The 16581-nt window shown below is 51.4% G+C and overlaps 1 protein-coding gene across 20 annotated transcripts in view; it reads right to left on the reverse strand.

The window, feature by feature from the left end:
- The window catches only part of Plekha6 (pleckstrin homology domain containing A6), a 139339-nt gene that overhangs the window by 11912 nt on the left and 110846 nt on the right, over window positions 1-16581 (reverse strand). For 11 of the 20 annotated variants that reach the window (XR_007592773.1, XM_050147618.1, XM_050147617.1 and 8 more), the window contains 13 exons: window positions 15142-15658; window positions 14705-14791; window positions 13691-13744; window positions 9530-9610; window positions 8613-8681; window positions 7210-7290; window positions 6834-6983; window positions 5830-5925; window positions 4446-4557; window positions 3780-3919; window positions 2757-2906; window positions 1443-1572; window positions 1164-1270 (listed from right to left, as the gene is read on the reverse strand). Coding sequence is in view for 19 of the 20 variants with exons in the window: in XM_050147618.1 (XP_050003575.1) it covers window positions 1164-1270; window positions 1443-1572; window positions 2757-2906; window positions 3780-3919; window positions 4446-4557; window positions 5830-5925; window positions 6834-6983; window positions 7210-7290; window positions 8613-8681; window positions 9530-9610; window positions 13691-13744; window positions 14705-14791; window positions 15142-15658 (1774 nt within the window). In the remaining variant the exon portion in view is untranslated. The remainder of the gene's footprint in view (window positions 1-1163; window positions 1271-1442; window positions 1573-2756; window positions 2907-3779; window positions 3920-4445; window positions 4558-5829; window positions 5926-6833; window positions 6984-7209; window positions 7291-8612; window positions 8682-9529; window positions 9611-13690; window positions 13745-14704; window positions 14792-15141; window positions 15659-16581) is intronic. The other 9 variants (XM_050147633.1, XM_050147632.1, XM_050147616.1 and 6 more) reach the window with 8 other exon arrangements.

The raw sequence follows: 16581 nt of genomic DNA on the forward strand, positions 1-16581 counted from the left end.
AGGGAGGGGGACTTGATTGGGGGAAGGGGAGGGAAATGGGAGGCGGCGGTGGGGAAGAGACAGAAATCTTTAATAAATAAATAAATTAATTAAAAAAAAAGGCTGACCCTGAAAGAAAGACCAGCCTGACACCAAGGGTTAGTGGAGCCTTTACCTACCCGTAGGCAGGGCAATGAGCCCCAGGAGACTATCCTCAGGCCGTAGGACCTGAGGTTATAGCTTAGAGGTGCAGCATTTGGCGGAATGCACAAGGCTCTGGGATCTGATCCCAGCACTGGCAAAACAACTTCCTTGAGGTTAGAGATCCTTTTATTCCTTCTTACTTCTCCTTTGGGACAAGAATGATTATCTTGGGGCCAGGAAGAAAGCCACCATGCCTGGCTGGAGATGTCGGGCTTCTGAGCTAATAATAGATGAGATTTTAGTATTAAGGTTAATGATTTCCTGAGTTGGAGCTTTGGGGTTCCTGGAGCAGAATGAGTACTTTTTCAAGTGGAATGGCATGAAATTTGGCACTATAGTGGTTGATTAGTGATCCCCAAAAGATATGTCTAAACCAAAGCCCCTTACGCTTGAGATTATGCCCCCTTTTTTTGGAAATAGGTTTCTACAGTTATAATTAAGAATCTGAAGATGAGGTCATCATTAATTTAGGGACCCAAAATCCAGGACGAGGAGTGTCCTTTTAAGAAAAGGGGAGGACAAACAGAGAAGGCGACATGAGAGTGATCTGGTGGATACTAAGCCTGGTAGGGAAACACTATTTACCAAGGGAGACATGGGACACAGTCTCTCAGGTTTACCAAGGAGCCAACACTGGTGGTGCCCTGACTTTGGACTCCTGGCCTCCGAACTGGGAGTATAAAGTTATGTTGTTTTAAGCCACTAGATGGGTGTGGTGATGTGTTAATTCCCAGGAGCCCTGGGAACTAACAGCACATTGCACTCTGGCCTCTGTTCTCCCTGCTGCGTCCTGCCACCAGCATGCTGTGACAATGTCAAACACTCTCCTGTTTTACCATGCTCATCTTCCTTGACCCTTGGTACATCTGTGGAGGACCATTCTTCCTCCCACATGGTTTGTTTCCCTCCCTGGCTCTGGGTCTTGAGTGGTCACGACCCCTGGGTGCAAGCCCTCACAGAGTCTGTAGGCGGACACTTACCCGGGAGGAGAGGCCATTGGTGAGGCCATTGGTGGTCCTTCTCACCACTCCTGACGACGTCATCTCTTCTTCAGCAGGAGATTTTGTCCGAGGGGGCACGATGCCAACTATAGCGAGATAGAGCAACCAGTGGGCCTTGTGGGAAGCAGGGGCTAGAACATCTGCTTCTTGGGGAGAGGCCTGGTTGCTCTCTCTCCAAGGCCGAGAGTGGGTGAGTACGCTCCTCCAGCATAAGAAAGTACTTTAGCCTTACTTAAGCAAGTATGGGCTGAAATATACCTTTGTTGAGAGCTGCCTGCTTCTCTGCCTCCAGCTCTTGTCTGGTGGGCACGAGGCTGATGTCTCTGGGGGTATCCAGGAGTGATGTCTGGTCGGAGTCTTTCTTGCTTGACTCATAGCCTGTTTTGGTCTGGGAAGGAGGGATGAGAAGGTGGCTGAGTTAGGGCGAAGGCTACAAATCTGGCCTCCTTAGTGCCTTCCTTCAAATCCTTTAAGATACAGAGAACAGGGAAATTGCGTGAGTGCTAGCAAGTAGCGGGCAAGGATGGCTCTCACCTATGCCTCATAGACTGTATTCTCTTGGGAATGAGGGCCAATGAGGTTTCATTTTGGGCTAATCAGAGAGGTCCCTGCCCACCCCAGGTATCATGGAAAGCTGGAAGAAGCACAGACTGTGGGCTCTGGATCATAGTAGTCACGGGAGGGAGCTACAAATTCTAGGGTCTCTGAGGGTCCTGCAGGATTCATGTAGACTAGGCCAGAAGAACCAGGTAGACTTTAATACCAGGACTCTGGGGACTTGAAAAAAACTTTTGCTTGTGGGCTTCCAGAATCATGAGACTTCAAACAGCCTCTGAGCAGCCTCTTCCTATTGTACAGTCAAAGATTCTAAGCCTCATAGAACATTCAGGAAATAAGAACAAGGCTAGAGTCTGAAAGCACAGCCGTTGCCCAGACAGAACCCTAGACAATGGGCAAGTCTTGTCCATTTCTTAGTGTATAGCAACAATGTCAACTATTCCGCCTCTCTCACTGGTAAGGCCTCAGCTACACAAACTACATATAACCGAGTCTAGATAGAACATGGGTCTCCCAATAACATACAACCAAGTCTGAGTCTAATTATATACCTCTTTGTCCTAAGGACCCAGGTAAGAAGCCCAAGCAGGAGGTGAGGGCTGCTGTCCTTCCTTATACACCAGAGGCTCATGAGACCCAGTGAGAACAAGACAGAAGCCGAAGAAGAACACGAGAGGACAGGGGTCTGAGGTGGGCAAGGGGCAGGAAGGGCCTGGGATGGAGCTGGGGAAGAGGTCACTCCATTTCCTTTGGTTTAATCATCTTGGCAGGGCTCTGCGCCCACAACCATCAGATGCTCAGGAGCCGGGATTGGGTAGGATTGTAATTCATTTTCCACCATCCACAGGAAAGCAAAAGGGAAGACAGTCTTTGAGACTGTCACCCCAGGGCCAGAAGAGACAGCTTTGTGGAAATGAGTGGAAAAACAACCCCAGTGCTCTACCCTGCCCCTCGCCTGGGTCTTTGTCCCACACTGCACCGTCCCACCCTCCAAACCCCAAGGATGCTGGGTACCTGACCCCTGGCTGTGTCGCCACTGTGATGCCAGGAAGGGGAGTTGGGATATGGCCAGAAGCGGCTCTCATTAGGGAGTGGAGGGACGGTGGGAGGAGAGTCCAGGGGGACGTAGGCTTTGGGGAGGGGTGGCCGAGGTGGGCCAGGTTCCTGAGGCAGAGAGAAGCCAAAGCGTTAGGAGGAAGGAGAGCGGCCACTGTGAGAGCAGAAGAGAAAATTAGCAGGAGCCAGACAGTCTTAACCTATGAAGCACACCCCAGGCCTGAGCACAGCACCCCAACCCTGGCCTGGCAGAGCTCCAGATCCAACGGCAGCCCTCTGCCTGTCTCCTCAACTGAGCCCCTCCTGCCCACCCCTCCACATTGCTCCCCACTTTTCCAAAGCTCCCTCAGCACTGCCTCCCCATCACACCAGGGCTTTCCCATCCAGTATCTTTGCCTCTGTCTCCTTTGCCTGTACCCCATTTGGCCTCTCCCTGTCCAGACACAGCACGGCCACATATAAGTTCTACGCTGTCCTCCTTTGCAGGAGTGCAGTCTTTGCAGTCTGAACCATGTGACTCATTACTGATATACCACCAATGTCTCCTGTAGGTTGTTGCCTGCTATGAACTGGTCCCTTTTGGGTGCTGACTCTCTGAACAAAAGGCCCTGGGGGCCTGCCTAGGTGCCTGTCTAAGAGTTCATTCCATCCCATGAACACCGAATGACTAGTTGACTGACTGACTAACAAACAGCTCCCCATGCTCAACCCCCTCACTTCAGGATATTCCTGGTTTAAATTCCCACCAAATATAGGGTATCTTTGGCAGCCATTTTGGGTCTCAGGAAGATTTCCTTGTGAGGAGCTAAAGAGGGCAGTGCTGGGGAAACCCCAAAGGGAGGTTACAAACCACTATGATAATGGTCCCAAAACACTAGGATGGGGGCCCTGGGGAAGAGCTAGGGAGACTGTGTGCCCTTTCCGGTGGTCAGGATCTGGCCTTTCTGTCCCCATAGATCTTGTACTGTTTTCCCAGCTTACCTCGCTGGACCCTGGTTTGGTTGGAGATCCCTGAGAACCAGACACCATTGAAAAGGGGCTCAGGGGACTGGTAAGGCTGGCAGAGCTGAGAGGGCTGGCTGGGCTGTTGGAGCTATAGGTGGCTGAGGTGCTGAGTCCTCCTGGAGAGACAGAAGAGAGGGGTAAAGAGTGGAGGGAGGTGTGGCGTGTACGCACATGGGTACAAGGAGTGGAGAGATGGCGTGTACGCACATGGGTACAAGGAGTGGAGGGGGGATGATGTGTATGCACATGGGTACAAGGAGTAGAGGGAGGTGTGGGGTGTATGCACATGGGTACAAGGAGTGGAGGGAGGGATGGCATGTATGCACATGGGTACAAGGAGTGGAGGATGCAAGGGAGACACCTGCAGGTGGTGGGGTCACAGGCTAGCTACTAAGAGGTCCTCTAAGTAGCAAAGAGAGCAAACAGAGGTGACACTGCAGCCTCTGAAGTGACAAAAAAATCCAGTCTGAAGCCCTGGGCTCAGGGATAGCTCTGAAGTCACTTGGGGGTCCCTGGGCTCAGAGATAGCTCTGAAGTCACTTGGGGGTCCCTGGGCTCAGAGATAGCTCTGAAGTCACTCGGGGGTCCTCTAGTGTGAGTTAGCAGAAGCATAGATGAGTCCAAGAATGTGGGGGTGCCTACCCCTGTGCTTGGCCGTGTCCGTGCCCCGAGACGGGTTGTTCTTCCTCAGCCCTTCCATCACGTCTTGGATCCGCCAGATCTCCTTCTGAATTTGCCGATTGAGCACCTCATTCTGAAACAGCAGAGAATGACTCGAGGATGTGCCAGCCCTGCCCGAGGCCTGGACCCCTCTGAGCAGGCTTTGGAACCCCTGAGTTCCTGCCTACACACCCCTCTCCAGCATACATAGCTTTCTTATGGGAAGTCTGTGCCTCTTTAGCCAACACAGAATTGAGTCCCCAGAAAAGCGAAGACCTCAGAAGCCGGAGTGAGGAACCCCTACTGAGCCAGCATAGGGGACCAGGGAACACAGCCCATTTTCTATGGGGTAAGACTTTCCAGTGGTTTTTTTGGTCTTTTCTTCTTTCACATTCCAACAGCCTAGCCACGAGCTACATTCTACTACAGCTCACATTCTGAAATTTAACAGCTGCCATTTTCTTCTGTGTGCCTCGGTACCAGGCACTGCTCCAAATGCTTTGCATGCACTAAATCAGCTGCAGGACGCCCCACCGAGGTACCCAAGCAGCAGCTCCTACTGCAGAGAAGAGAGAGGAGACCGCATCCAGGGCCATCCACCGAGTAAGCCACACAGCCAGTGTCTAAGGATGGGCCTTTCTGAGTCAGAAACTGATGCTCTTGCCCATGGCCCTCCTCCCTCCTAAAATGCGTGCACTTTAAGTGCAGCTGGTCCACGGGTCTGGGTCTCCTGGGTCCTCACTTTACCCTGCCCAGCCCAAGGTAGGGAGGTTAATTTTGCTCTCAGGAGGAAAGCAGGATGTTAACTGCATCTGAGGGACAGAGCTTACAAAACCAGCTAGTGAAGAGACAGGGCTCAGCCAGACAAAAGACAAGGGCAAAAATAAAATAAAACAGAAGCCTCCACCATCTACCCCTTCCTGAAAGCCGCCCGCTTCTTCCCTATCCCCGGAAGATAAGTCCTGTTGTTTCTAAAACTGCAAAGGTGGTTCCTGCACTGCCAGGCTCTCCAGTGTCTAGGGGTATTTATAACCACATATCTGTTTTTAAACCCTTTCAGCCATAGAATATGCTGATTCTAACCTAAGTCTCTTGTCTCATTAGCTCCAGCCCCTGTGAGTTGAGAGGAAGTATAGGCTGCAGTGGTCCAGGCCTCTCTTTTCTTCTTTCTCCCCCCCTCCCTTTCTCTCTCTATGTCTCTCTCTATCCTTCTGTCTCTGTCCCCCCACTCAGGACGAGTTCCTTGTCTTGTACTGAAACGGCTAAATCGAGAAAGGCAGCCACTCTGATCTCCTTTGCCACAAAGGACAAGGGGAGATGCAGACCACGCCTTGCCCGCCCCCATGCTCGGGGCTCCCCCTTTCACCTGGATGTCCAAGTTGAGCTGTTCCCAGAGGTCGTCGTGCAGGGCAGAGACCTCAGACTCGAGGTTCTCATACACCACTGTGCTGTTGGTCAGTGCCTGCAGGGGAGAGGATTACCAAATCTGAGAGTTCATCTCCTCAGCTCGATGGGATTGACGATCACCAGGACTGAACACAAAGGGCAGGGCGAGCTGAGCACCCCATCCATCTCTGCTTTCTGAACGCAGGTACAAGGGGATAGCCGCCACAGTGGTGGGCATATTCCCTTCAAACTGTGAGTCAAAAACCCTTTGTCAGAGCAACAAGAAAAGCAGCTAAGCCAGGGAGGAAGCTGCCTTCAACAATGCCTCCCTCCTACTGCTGCAACGGAGTCTGGGGCTGGGATAATTGGGGTCTAAAGTCTGGCAAGAAAGCATCAAAGCTGAGGCATTCTGATGACGGCTCTCACTAACCCTCCTAGAGGGGCCAGAAATATCCCACGGCGCGCTAAAGGAGAAGCTGAGTCCTTTCAGGTCAAAGAGGAAAGTTCTCAGTCATACTCTTCTGTGCCACTCAGGACAGGGAACAAGAAATGAGGGTAGAGAGATGGAGCCTGGGAGAGAGCTGATTCTCTCCCCATAGAGACCCTCCTTCTCTTCTGGGCCACTGTTATTGGAACAAGTTGTGTTGAAGGATCCATACTTGTCCCCTGTCTGGGCAATGGCAAGCCAGCCGGTGCCCTGCTTCCTCAAGGCAGAGGGCAAAGTGAACAGCATATGGGTTAGATGAACCAAGGATCTCAGTAACCCTCAGCTATTGCACTGCCTCAAATGCAGCCTGTGGGGAGTGAGCTTGCTTACAGGGTAGAGACACTTTGGAACGAACACCTAGGCAAACTTGCTGTTTGTGCATGCCCGCTGCACAGGAGTGCCCTTGCATCACTGCTTCCACTGTCTTAGGAGATACCCGGGTCAGGGTAGTATAAGGGGAGCTCAACAGCCGCAGGCCCTGCTCCCCGGCGTGTTACCGTAGTGGCCTGTGACAGTTCCACTCGGATGTTGATGAGCTGGTTTTGGAGAGACTCCTTTTTGTGCAGCAGCTTCTCTGGGTAGGCGGGCTGGCTTCCAAACATCTCCAGCTCCTGGTGGGTCCCCATCAAGGCACTTTCCAGGCTCTCCTAAAGAAAGACAGGGATGGTATGAGCTGCCCCGGTGACCTTCTCTAGATGCCTGAGCCCCTAGTAGCTCAATCAGGTAGCTTAGACAAGGTTATCCTCAAACTGGCTGTTGTCCCGGGAGATAAGAAGTCTGAGGAATAAAAAGTCTCTCAGGTGGTGTAAGGACAGAGTTGGCATCTCATCATCCCATGCCAGCCCCACCTCTACAGACACCCCAGAGTCTCACCTTCTCCGCTCGCAACTGCTGCACCAGCCGGTCCTGCTCCCTCACCACCTTGTTCTGCTCACACAGCTTGCCCAGCAGCTTCTAAGGGCCCAGAGGGGAGAAAGGAGGAGATGAAGGACATGGTTTCGTGGGGACTTGGGAATCGGACTGGCAGGGCCTGGCCTCTGGATACCGCCACTTTCCCCAGCCAAGAAACCTGGGCCTTCACCGTCACCTTGAAAGCTCAGGAAAGAGCATGAAGGATCTCTTCATCTTAGGAAATGAGATAGAATGATCCTCTGAGTGGAGGTAGCAGGGGGTCAAGTACATCCTACCCTACTGTGGGGGTACAGTGCCCAGAAAGCTGAGAAGACAATATGGCTTCACCTCCTTGACTCGGGTAGGGGGCAGACAGTATGGGAAGAAGCAGTCTTAAAAGAAGCAATATAGCGTAAACTGGCCCCTCAGCCACATGGGCCCCAGTCTCTCTTATCCTGAGATTCTGAGTTCTCTTCCTCTAAGGCAGCGGTTCTCAACATGTGGGTCATGACCCCCATAGGGGCTGCATATCAGATGTCTACATTAGGATTCATAAAAGTAGCAAAATTACAGTTGTGAAGTAGCAACAAAATAACTTTATGGTTGGGCTCAGCACACACAAGGAACTGTATTAAAGGGTCACAAAGCTAGGAAGGTTGAGAACCATTGCTCTAAGGTTTCCGGATGGCTGATGGAAGCTCCTCTTAGTTGGTCCTTGCCTGAATGCCCCTCCTAGGCCTCGGCCTGGATCTGATACGAAGCAGGATCAGTGGTGAGGCTGCAGGCAGAGCCCACTCTCAGTTCTGAGGAGTCTTCCCATGTCCTCTCTTAACTCACATCTTATGCTTAGGTCCTCTTCCTACTGAGCCAAATCTTGCCCCTTGGGGCTTTTTCTCTCAAGGCCTTTCTCATTGGCTACCTGTTTTGTCATTGACCCACTCTTGGTCCTGTTCAGTAAATGAATCTGATCTTGACATCTGAGGCTACCTGGGGTATACCACTGCATAAAGCTCCCGGAGGGCAGAAACAGGCCGTATTCTCATTATTATCTTGTGGTGTCTACCAAAGGCTGGGCACAGAGGGAACTGACTGATTTACAGTCAAACAAAGCCTAAGATTCCACTGATGTGGAGGAGCCCAAAGCTTGGTATAGACCCACAGAGCCAAGGTGGGAGGGGAGGTGGTGCGAAGTCCAAGAAGAGAAGGGGAAGAAGGAGAGAGCAGGTGGGATGCTGTGTCTGTGGTCCTGATGAGAGGGCCTGAGTCAAATGTAAAACACCACCAGGAGAGAGAGGGGGATGGAGAAAAAGCCCCTTAGGGAAAGCAAGGGCACAGAGGATAACACGAGCACCGTGGCCAGAGGGAGCAGGGAGAGCTGCCCTTACATCCGTGTCTTGCTCGTTTAACTTGAAGGTGTGGAGGCCGTCCCGGAACACCTCTGGGTATGCAGGGACCTGCAGGAACATGAGGTCGGTTACTACGGCAGGGGGAGGGGAGGCTGGGTGAGTGGGAAAGCTGACATCACAATCCTGCTTCCTTTCTGCCAGAGACCACTGCCCATCGTGCACTACGCCCCCGTGCCAGGGACTCAAGCTAACTCTATGTCCTTTGGCTGCAAAGTCTGTGATGGTGCCGTCTTGATTTTATCCTGATCGTCTGTGGGCTGATTCTGGAGAGGTTAGAACTTTGTTGGCCACATAACCCGTGTCTCCTGTCCCCTGTTGGAGGCCTGCTGGAAGGTAGCGATCTCGATGGTAACAATCATGAGAGCATCAGTGAGTTTGTAGGGACAGCATAGGAGAGCATGGCAGGAACAAGCACCAGAAACCTGGAGAACTGCTGCCCCCGTAAACTGAACACACCATTCACAGAGCTCAGTCTAAGCCAGGACTGGCAAGATTCCAAAAGCCAGCTAATGCGGCCTTGTCGCGGCAGTCATGGTGACATGTTTCACAAACCCGTGACACCCTCCTCTCATGCCCCGGCCCCGGGAATAATCGTCAAGAACAACAGCAAACATGAACTGGGCATCCTGGCCATTCCAAAGCAGGTTTGCAATCTTCAGCGAGCATGAGATGCTGCCGCTGGCCGTTTTAACGGGTCAGGAAATGCAGCTTGGGTTTATCGGTGAACATGAAGAATGAAGGTGGCATGGTGGAGCTGGGGAGGAGACAGGGGAATATCTGGGGAGATGAATGGGTTGAGTGACGCGGCCCTCATCCCACATGGGGTGACCCGACCATGCGCAAGCAGCTGAGATGGCATTGACAGGGACCATGCCGGCAGCAGGCAGAGGCCTTACTTGCATGAAGAGCTGGGCCCTGGGGGAGGAGCTCTCCACCATGCGGTTCACCATACTGATGAGAGTCTCACTCTCACTCATCTGCAGCAGAGGAAGGAACAGAGGATCCACTCAGCCCTGGGGAGGCCATCTCCCCACACCCCCAGTGGTTCTGTGCAGGAAACAGGGAGGGGCAGCTGCTCTTGGGGCCTCCAGCACCCGGTGCATGGCCTCGTCATTTTTTTCACCCTGTGATCTGTTTCAGCACCGGTAAAGTAGGGTGGAAGATACCTGGCAAGACCCAAGGACTCTGCCCTAAGGCTGCCTGACCACACTGGCCAAGCTGTCCCCTCCTTCCCACTTCTCACACTGTTTCCAATGAAGACCACATAGTCTCTTCAAACTGACATTAAACCAAACTGAGAGAGCAAACCTGGGACCTACTCTCTATGCAGCAACAACCCCCCTCCCACCTCCAGATTGCTACACAGTTTCCAGAGCTGGGCTGGCAGCATCCGTGAGGAAGGATCTCGGATGGCACTGGGAAGCGAATAAGGAGGTCGAGACAAGTGAGCCATGTTAAAGGGACACCAGGTGTCGGAACACTGCTCTCTGACACGTCATCTGTTAATTTCAAGGACCACTGGGAGAGTGGAAGGGGAAACTGAAAGGGGGAGGGAGGGCTGGAGAGAGAGAGAGAGAGAGAGAAGGGTGGAGAGGGAGGGGTGGAGAGAGAGGGAGGGCCATCCAAACCAATCAGCTATGCCCTCATTTGTCCATTGGTTCCACTGGGAGAGAATCAAAAATGAAACTGTCAGGGAATGTCCTTGGCTGTGTCCCTTTAACTACGTGTTCCACAGCAGATGGCGGGAGAATCAGAAGGGAGTGTGCAGGGAAAGCTTTGGAGACATAAAGTAACTAAGCCAAGGACAAAGCCACATCAGGGATGGTCTTGCGGGGTCAGGATTTTATCCACCACCTCCCCCGTCTTGGTCAAGCCTGCCGTCTTTTCTTTCTCTTACCTCTTGAGACAACACCCCAAACACAGCTTTCTTTCTGCCATGCTGTGCACAGAGAGAAAGGCAACCAATGCCCCCATCTGCAGGGTCTACAGCATTTTAATTAAAAAAAAAACAACTTTTACTTTATGCATACATTTTGCTGGCATGTATGTCTGTGTAGCATGTGCCCACCACAGAGGCCGGAAGAGGGCACTGGATGTCCTAGAAGATTGACAGGTGGTTCTGAGCTGTCACATGGGTGCTGGTAACCAAACCTGGGACCTCTGGTAGAGCAGCCAGTGGTCTGAACTGGAGCCAACTATCCAGCCCCAGGTCTGCAATATTTTAAAAGACTTTCTAACACTCAATTTTTCTATTCCTGTATGCATAGTTAGGGTTTTCTGTGTGGTGTAAAGGCTTCAAGAATGCCCATAGTATAAGGGGGAATATAAGAGCTACAAAACCAACAGGACAGCCTCCTTATTTTGTGTAAAGACCTGAAGTCAATCCCTATCTGTAGTGCTATATTACTTGTGTTTTTATAAATAAATCTTGCGTGAAGACCAGAGGCAAAGCTAAAGCCACTAGAGGTCGGGCAATGGTGACACACACCTTTAATCCCAGGATTAAGAGTCATAGAACGTGAAACTCTTAATCTCAGGGTCGTGGGTTTGAGCCCTATGTTGGGTGCCAAATGTAGCATGAATAATAAAAACTCAGAGACAGAAATTGGGGTTCAACCCAAAAACCAAAAAAAGCAAAGCAGTCAAGTCACTAGAGACGTCTTCCCTCTACCAGGGCTGGACGACCTCAACATAAGCAGATCAGCCTCTCTCCTGGCATTTTATATTCCGTCCAGTGCTGGGATTAAGGGCATATGACTCCCTAGTACCGGGATTAAAGGTGTAGGGCACCACCACCTGGATTTATTTCTGCATTGATCTGTGCAGCCCACGGTGGCTTTGAACTCACAGAGATCCATCTGACTCTGTCTCCCAAATCCTGGTATTAAAGGTGTGTGTCACCATTGCCTGACCTCTAGTGGCTTTTGCTACTATCTACTTAAAGAGACCAAGTGTGTGTGTGTGTGTGTGTGTGTGTGTGTGTCTGTGTGCACACGTTTGTGAGTGCATAGTGGACAAAGAGGGACCAGGGTCTCCCTGGGCACCCGTTGACCTCGCTTCTTTCCCATCAGAGGTTTGCTGGAACAATGCCCCACAGAGAGCTCCCCCATGCTTCCCAATCTGATTCTCCCTACTTTAAAGAAAAGCAGACTTAACTGTGTTTGAAAATAAAGAACCAGGGAGACTGGCACATCCCCGGGGCTGCCCAGCATGGCACCCCTGGCTGTGTCCGGCCCCTCATCAAACAGGGTTGCCTATAAAAACATCCTCCTACAGGCAGTAGGGTAATACAGAGGTGACGCTAAAGACCCTAGCAGTCAACCCCTCTGGGGGACAAAAGTCACTCTGTGTTAAATGCTGGGACAGGCAGTCATTGCGCAGGGCAGAGCAAGCCACAAAGCTGCAAGGAGGACAGCCTGCTTGGGGGGCTGGTGATGGTTGCTCTGAACCCACCTCCCTTCAGGGCATCACAGGTCTTGCTTCCCTTTGGGAGGACCCAGCACTTCCAGCCATGCTTGGGAGAGGGCATCCTGGGGTTCATCCCACATGGCCTAGCATGCTTATAGCATGGACATAATGCACGGCTTTTGGAACAAGAATGCAAGGCCCTTGAGGGCCAAGAGCTGGTCCTGCTGACTAAACTCTGGCAGTCAGAGCTTCCCAGTGCCTAAGGCCTTTTACAAAGATGATCTCACCATTAACAGGGAGGCCATAGGAGATGACAGGTCACAGGACAGTCACTGGAAGAACGTAGAGCCATAGCCATGAAATTAGCCATACCAAGGTCACGTTTCTGCCTACGGATTTATGAGTCTGAACTTGTCCTGTTGGGATGTGATTCTGGCCTTGTCTCCCAACTACAAACCAGGGTAAAACCTAAACTCTGCTGTTTGCTGATTGTGTCCTTGGCATGTTTTTAAACCTCTGTAAAACAAGATAGTCACAGTTCCCATCTTGTAGAATTATTACAAAAAGTAAAAGAATTGTGATCTATTATATTCAGTCTATTATAAGGCATGGAGGAAGCACCAAATTATTGGGGCTGCTATTACTACTACTACTACTACTACTACTACTATTATTATTATTGAGACAGGGTCTCACTGTATAACTTTACGTAGCCTGGAACTCATTATGTAGTTCAGGCTGGCTTCAAACTTACAGAGATCCAGCTGCCCCTGCCTCCCAAGTATTGAGATTAAAAACACACACCACCAAACTTTAATTATTCTTAATATTATCACTATGATCATCTCTACCACCGCAGGCTGGCTTTACAGGAAAATGATAAGGACTTCCAGACTCCCTCTGAGTTATAACATATATCTAAGATTAAGTGTATGGGTTTACCTGAAGCCTGTATAGACAGAGTGTTTTTAGATAGCCCTCTTTGGAGTTAAAAGGCAGGGAGCAAAGGGAAAAGCCTGGAGTAGGAACCAGGCAGCCAGCAGCTCTCATCTCACGGGGATATTCATTGCCTGGTTAGCTTGGTTATCATCCAACCTGAGCTGACATTACTGCCACTGTCAACCACACTGAATTCCCAGGACCATGAGCTGTATATGCAGAAGAGCTTGGTACCAACATATGGAATTGATATCATTTTCTAAACCATACTAGGGCAAATCTATAGGACCCCAGTTTATAACTACAGAGCTTACCAATGACCAGTAGAACAGGATATGAATTTCCCACATCCAGGCTTAACTAAACCCTTGGCATCTTAGGCACAAATCTTGTCTCTATTCTCTTGAGCAAAAATGCCAACTCCCACCTGCCCGTGAGGCCAATTCCACATGGGCAGAGCACTGGAGAGTGTGAATAGTGGTAATTAATTAATTGTCTTCCCATTTATATGTTTCTTTTCTGAGGACAACCCCAGCTGCCCGTAAGGGATTCCGAGGGAAAGGAGATGAGGGAGCAAATCAAAACACAAGTCACTTTATTGGGTCCTGGTGACGCCAACAAAGGTTGTCTAATGGCTGGAGGATGTTAGGGATGGGGGAGGGAGACAGGACAGGAGGGCATGGGATGGTGAGGGCACCAGCTCTGCCTACCTGCTGGTCCAAATACTCTAGGTTTCTTTGCAACTGAAGATCTAACAGTTCATCCTACCCGGAGCCCGAGGCCCAAGGGCCAACCAGCAACACAAACAAACAGGAACACACAAAAGAAAACGATAAAAAAAAAAAAAAAGAAGCAAAGTAGTTAAGAGTTATCTGGGCATGGTCAGGGAAAAGTCTCTGTCTTGTCCTTTAAGTGGTTCTAGGGTAGAAGGGGACGAGACCAGGCAGGTGGAGAAGGGATGAGGGACACACTCTCTCCCCGCTGTTACCTCTGTTTACCCTGCAAATCTGATCAGAAGTGTTTCCAATTTTTCTGGGAAAACAGGGTATTTCTGGAAAGGTACATTTGCTGTGGATAAAGGCGATGGTGAGCAGCAGCGTAGAGAGTAGCTGTCCTCACATCCGCCAGCCTCCTGCACCCTAGCCTCCCTTGCTGGGGATGGGACACAGACTCTTTAGTCCCCAACCCACTGACGTGGAGTGTCTGGATCTGACCCTCCAGAGGCACACATTTCATAGAAACAGCAGAAAAGGGAGCAAACACAATGTGGTCTGCACTTTCTTCCTCAGTCAGAACCCTGCCCCTTCCCCACAGGTGGCATTCCAAACAGAGGCAAGCCCGAGGCAATACACCAAGGGGGAAAGTCCACATGCACTAGCCTGGGAGTCCTACCCTGCCTGCCTCTGCATCCAGCTCATACTCCTAACTAGCCCTGGCCCCTCCTCTTGCGTGCTGGTGAGAAGAGCTGCGCTGAGGGACGGAGGAACAGGAGAGCCTGTGCTCTCTGCTCTGTGCCACAGAGAAGAAGGGACAGCTAGCCCCAAACCCTGTCCTGAGGGCTTGAGGCTTGGCGGGGAAGGAGGAGGTATCCAGAGACTTCTACAAATACACGGGCCAGGCACTGGACCCAGAGCATCCCTGGCTCCTGCCCCAGTTCAGCTCCACCTTGGGTGGATGCAGGCGAGGAGGTCCTGAGGTGGAGTGGAAGGGAGGAGAGGACGTACCATCTTATCGTGGACCGTGGGGGATGGTGGGTAGTTGTAGGGGAACAGTCCTGCAGGGACTGGCCGCCTGTCTCCCAGGTAATCATACTGGAAGAGAAAGGGGATTGCAGAGGTGAGAGGCTATGGCTGGGCTGTGGACTTCCCACCAAGTCAAGTTCAAGGTTATAAGGGCAGAGTTCAAACTAAAATGTACAGCAACCCCATTCACAGCAACATATCTGAGACCTCAAGACCAGAGGACAGATCTTTTCTATTCTCTTAGACATCGCACTATATTTAACACAACCTGGGAATGGGCAGGGTTCCTATTTAGAAGCCAGAACAACCCCCACGGCAGCTCTCTTAGGGATGGTACCACAGGGCAGGCTCCCTGGGGCAGATCCCAGATATCCCAGCATTTGCAGCCCTTCTCTGCAGATGGCAGGCTGGTGACTCACCTTTGGGGAGCTGATGGAACGCCTCATGACATAGGCAGCAGGGTCTGCATAGATGTCCTCGCTGCGAGGTGGCAGCCGATCAAAACGGGCACTAGGTGAGCGCACGGGGGAGTAGATTCGGGCACGACTGTACGAGCCCTGGCTGGGTGAGCGGGGCACAGAGTGGGAACGGGGTTGCAAGGACAGGCGTCGCAGGGAGCCAGAGGCAGCATCCAGCTCATCATAATACACTGGCTGCCGGGAGGGGCTGGGGATCCAAACAGTGCCATCCTGACGCCCGTAGCTGGCGGGCTCCTTCCATTCACGAAGCTGGTAAGTGGGTCCACTCCCGTTGCGGAAGGAGTGGCGCTTGTCCTCCAGGGCCCAGGGCGGGCTGATCCTGTCGTAGGCTGGCATGGAGCAGATGCTGTCTGGTCGCACTCCGGGTGGGTAGTACTGGTAATCTTCTGGGTACTGGGAGGAGTAGGGGCTGTAATACTCGGGGACCCGGCGGGACACGGGGTAGAACCTTGAAGGACTGAAGGGGGGGCATTGTAAGAAAAGCAGACAACATGGACCTGTGCACCCAGTCCACCTCCCAGCCCTCCAGCTAACAGTAGGTGCTTGAAAAGGTGATGGAGCCCCGGGGCATCCAGTGAGCACACAAGGGAGGTCACTGCCCAAGGCAGGTTCTAGGCTTATTCTAGAGGTGAGAAAAAGTCCCACTCTCAACCTGCTTCCTAGAACAGAAGATTGCACCATTCAGAGTTCAATCTGTGTGTCTTTAAAACAAAATGTCCTGGAAGACAGCCCTAGGCCTTATCTGCCATCTCCATCAACAAATTCACCAGGTCCTTTCCAAGACAAGTGGTAGAGGAAGATACACAAACGTACCAGGCTCCTGGAGGATGACAGTGGCTTTCTAGTTAGACGCTATCAGAGCCAGTAGGCACCCAGACTTACAGCCAATGCCCAGGTACTCAGTCACCAACAGTGAGAGAGATGTTAACTGTCTAGAAAGGTGGCTTCCTCAGGGCTCAAGATCCCCCTGAGGCTGTACCCACAATTCACGGAGCTCCCTACATCCCGAGCTCATCTGCCCTGGCAAACGCTATCAGGCTCGATGGGTACCACCAAATATTTGAAAGCCAGTCATCAGATAGGTCCCTGTGTTTATCCATGGAGCAAACTGGTCATCAAGGAACAAAGCAGGACAAACGAGGTGCCTTGTTTCTTTGAGACAACAATACCCCCACCCACCCACACACAACTTGCTATAAACAGTGGCTTTGAAACAACAGAACTGTTTAAAACAGCATACATAGTTCAGATCCCAGTGAATAAAGCACTGGATTCAGATGTTCCAGGACCTGTAGCATGGACTGGTGTTTGAGGAACAGCTTCAAGGCCTGCCTCTGCACCTGTCTGACTCCTGCCTATCCCAGGCATGGTATTGTATAT

Source organism: Alexandromys fortis, unplaced genomic scaffold (genome assembly GCF_014885135.2).
Source record: "Alexandromys fortis isolate MF-2015 unplaced genomic scaffold, M_Fortis_MF-2015_v1.1 scaffold_58, whole genome shotgun sequence".
In the NCBI taxonomy this organism is placed as follows: domain Eukaryota; kingdom Metazoa; phylum Chordata; class Mammalia; order Rodentia; family Cricetidae; genus Alexandromys; species Alexandromys fortis.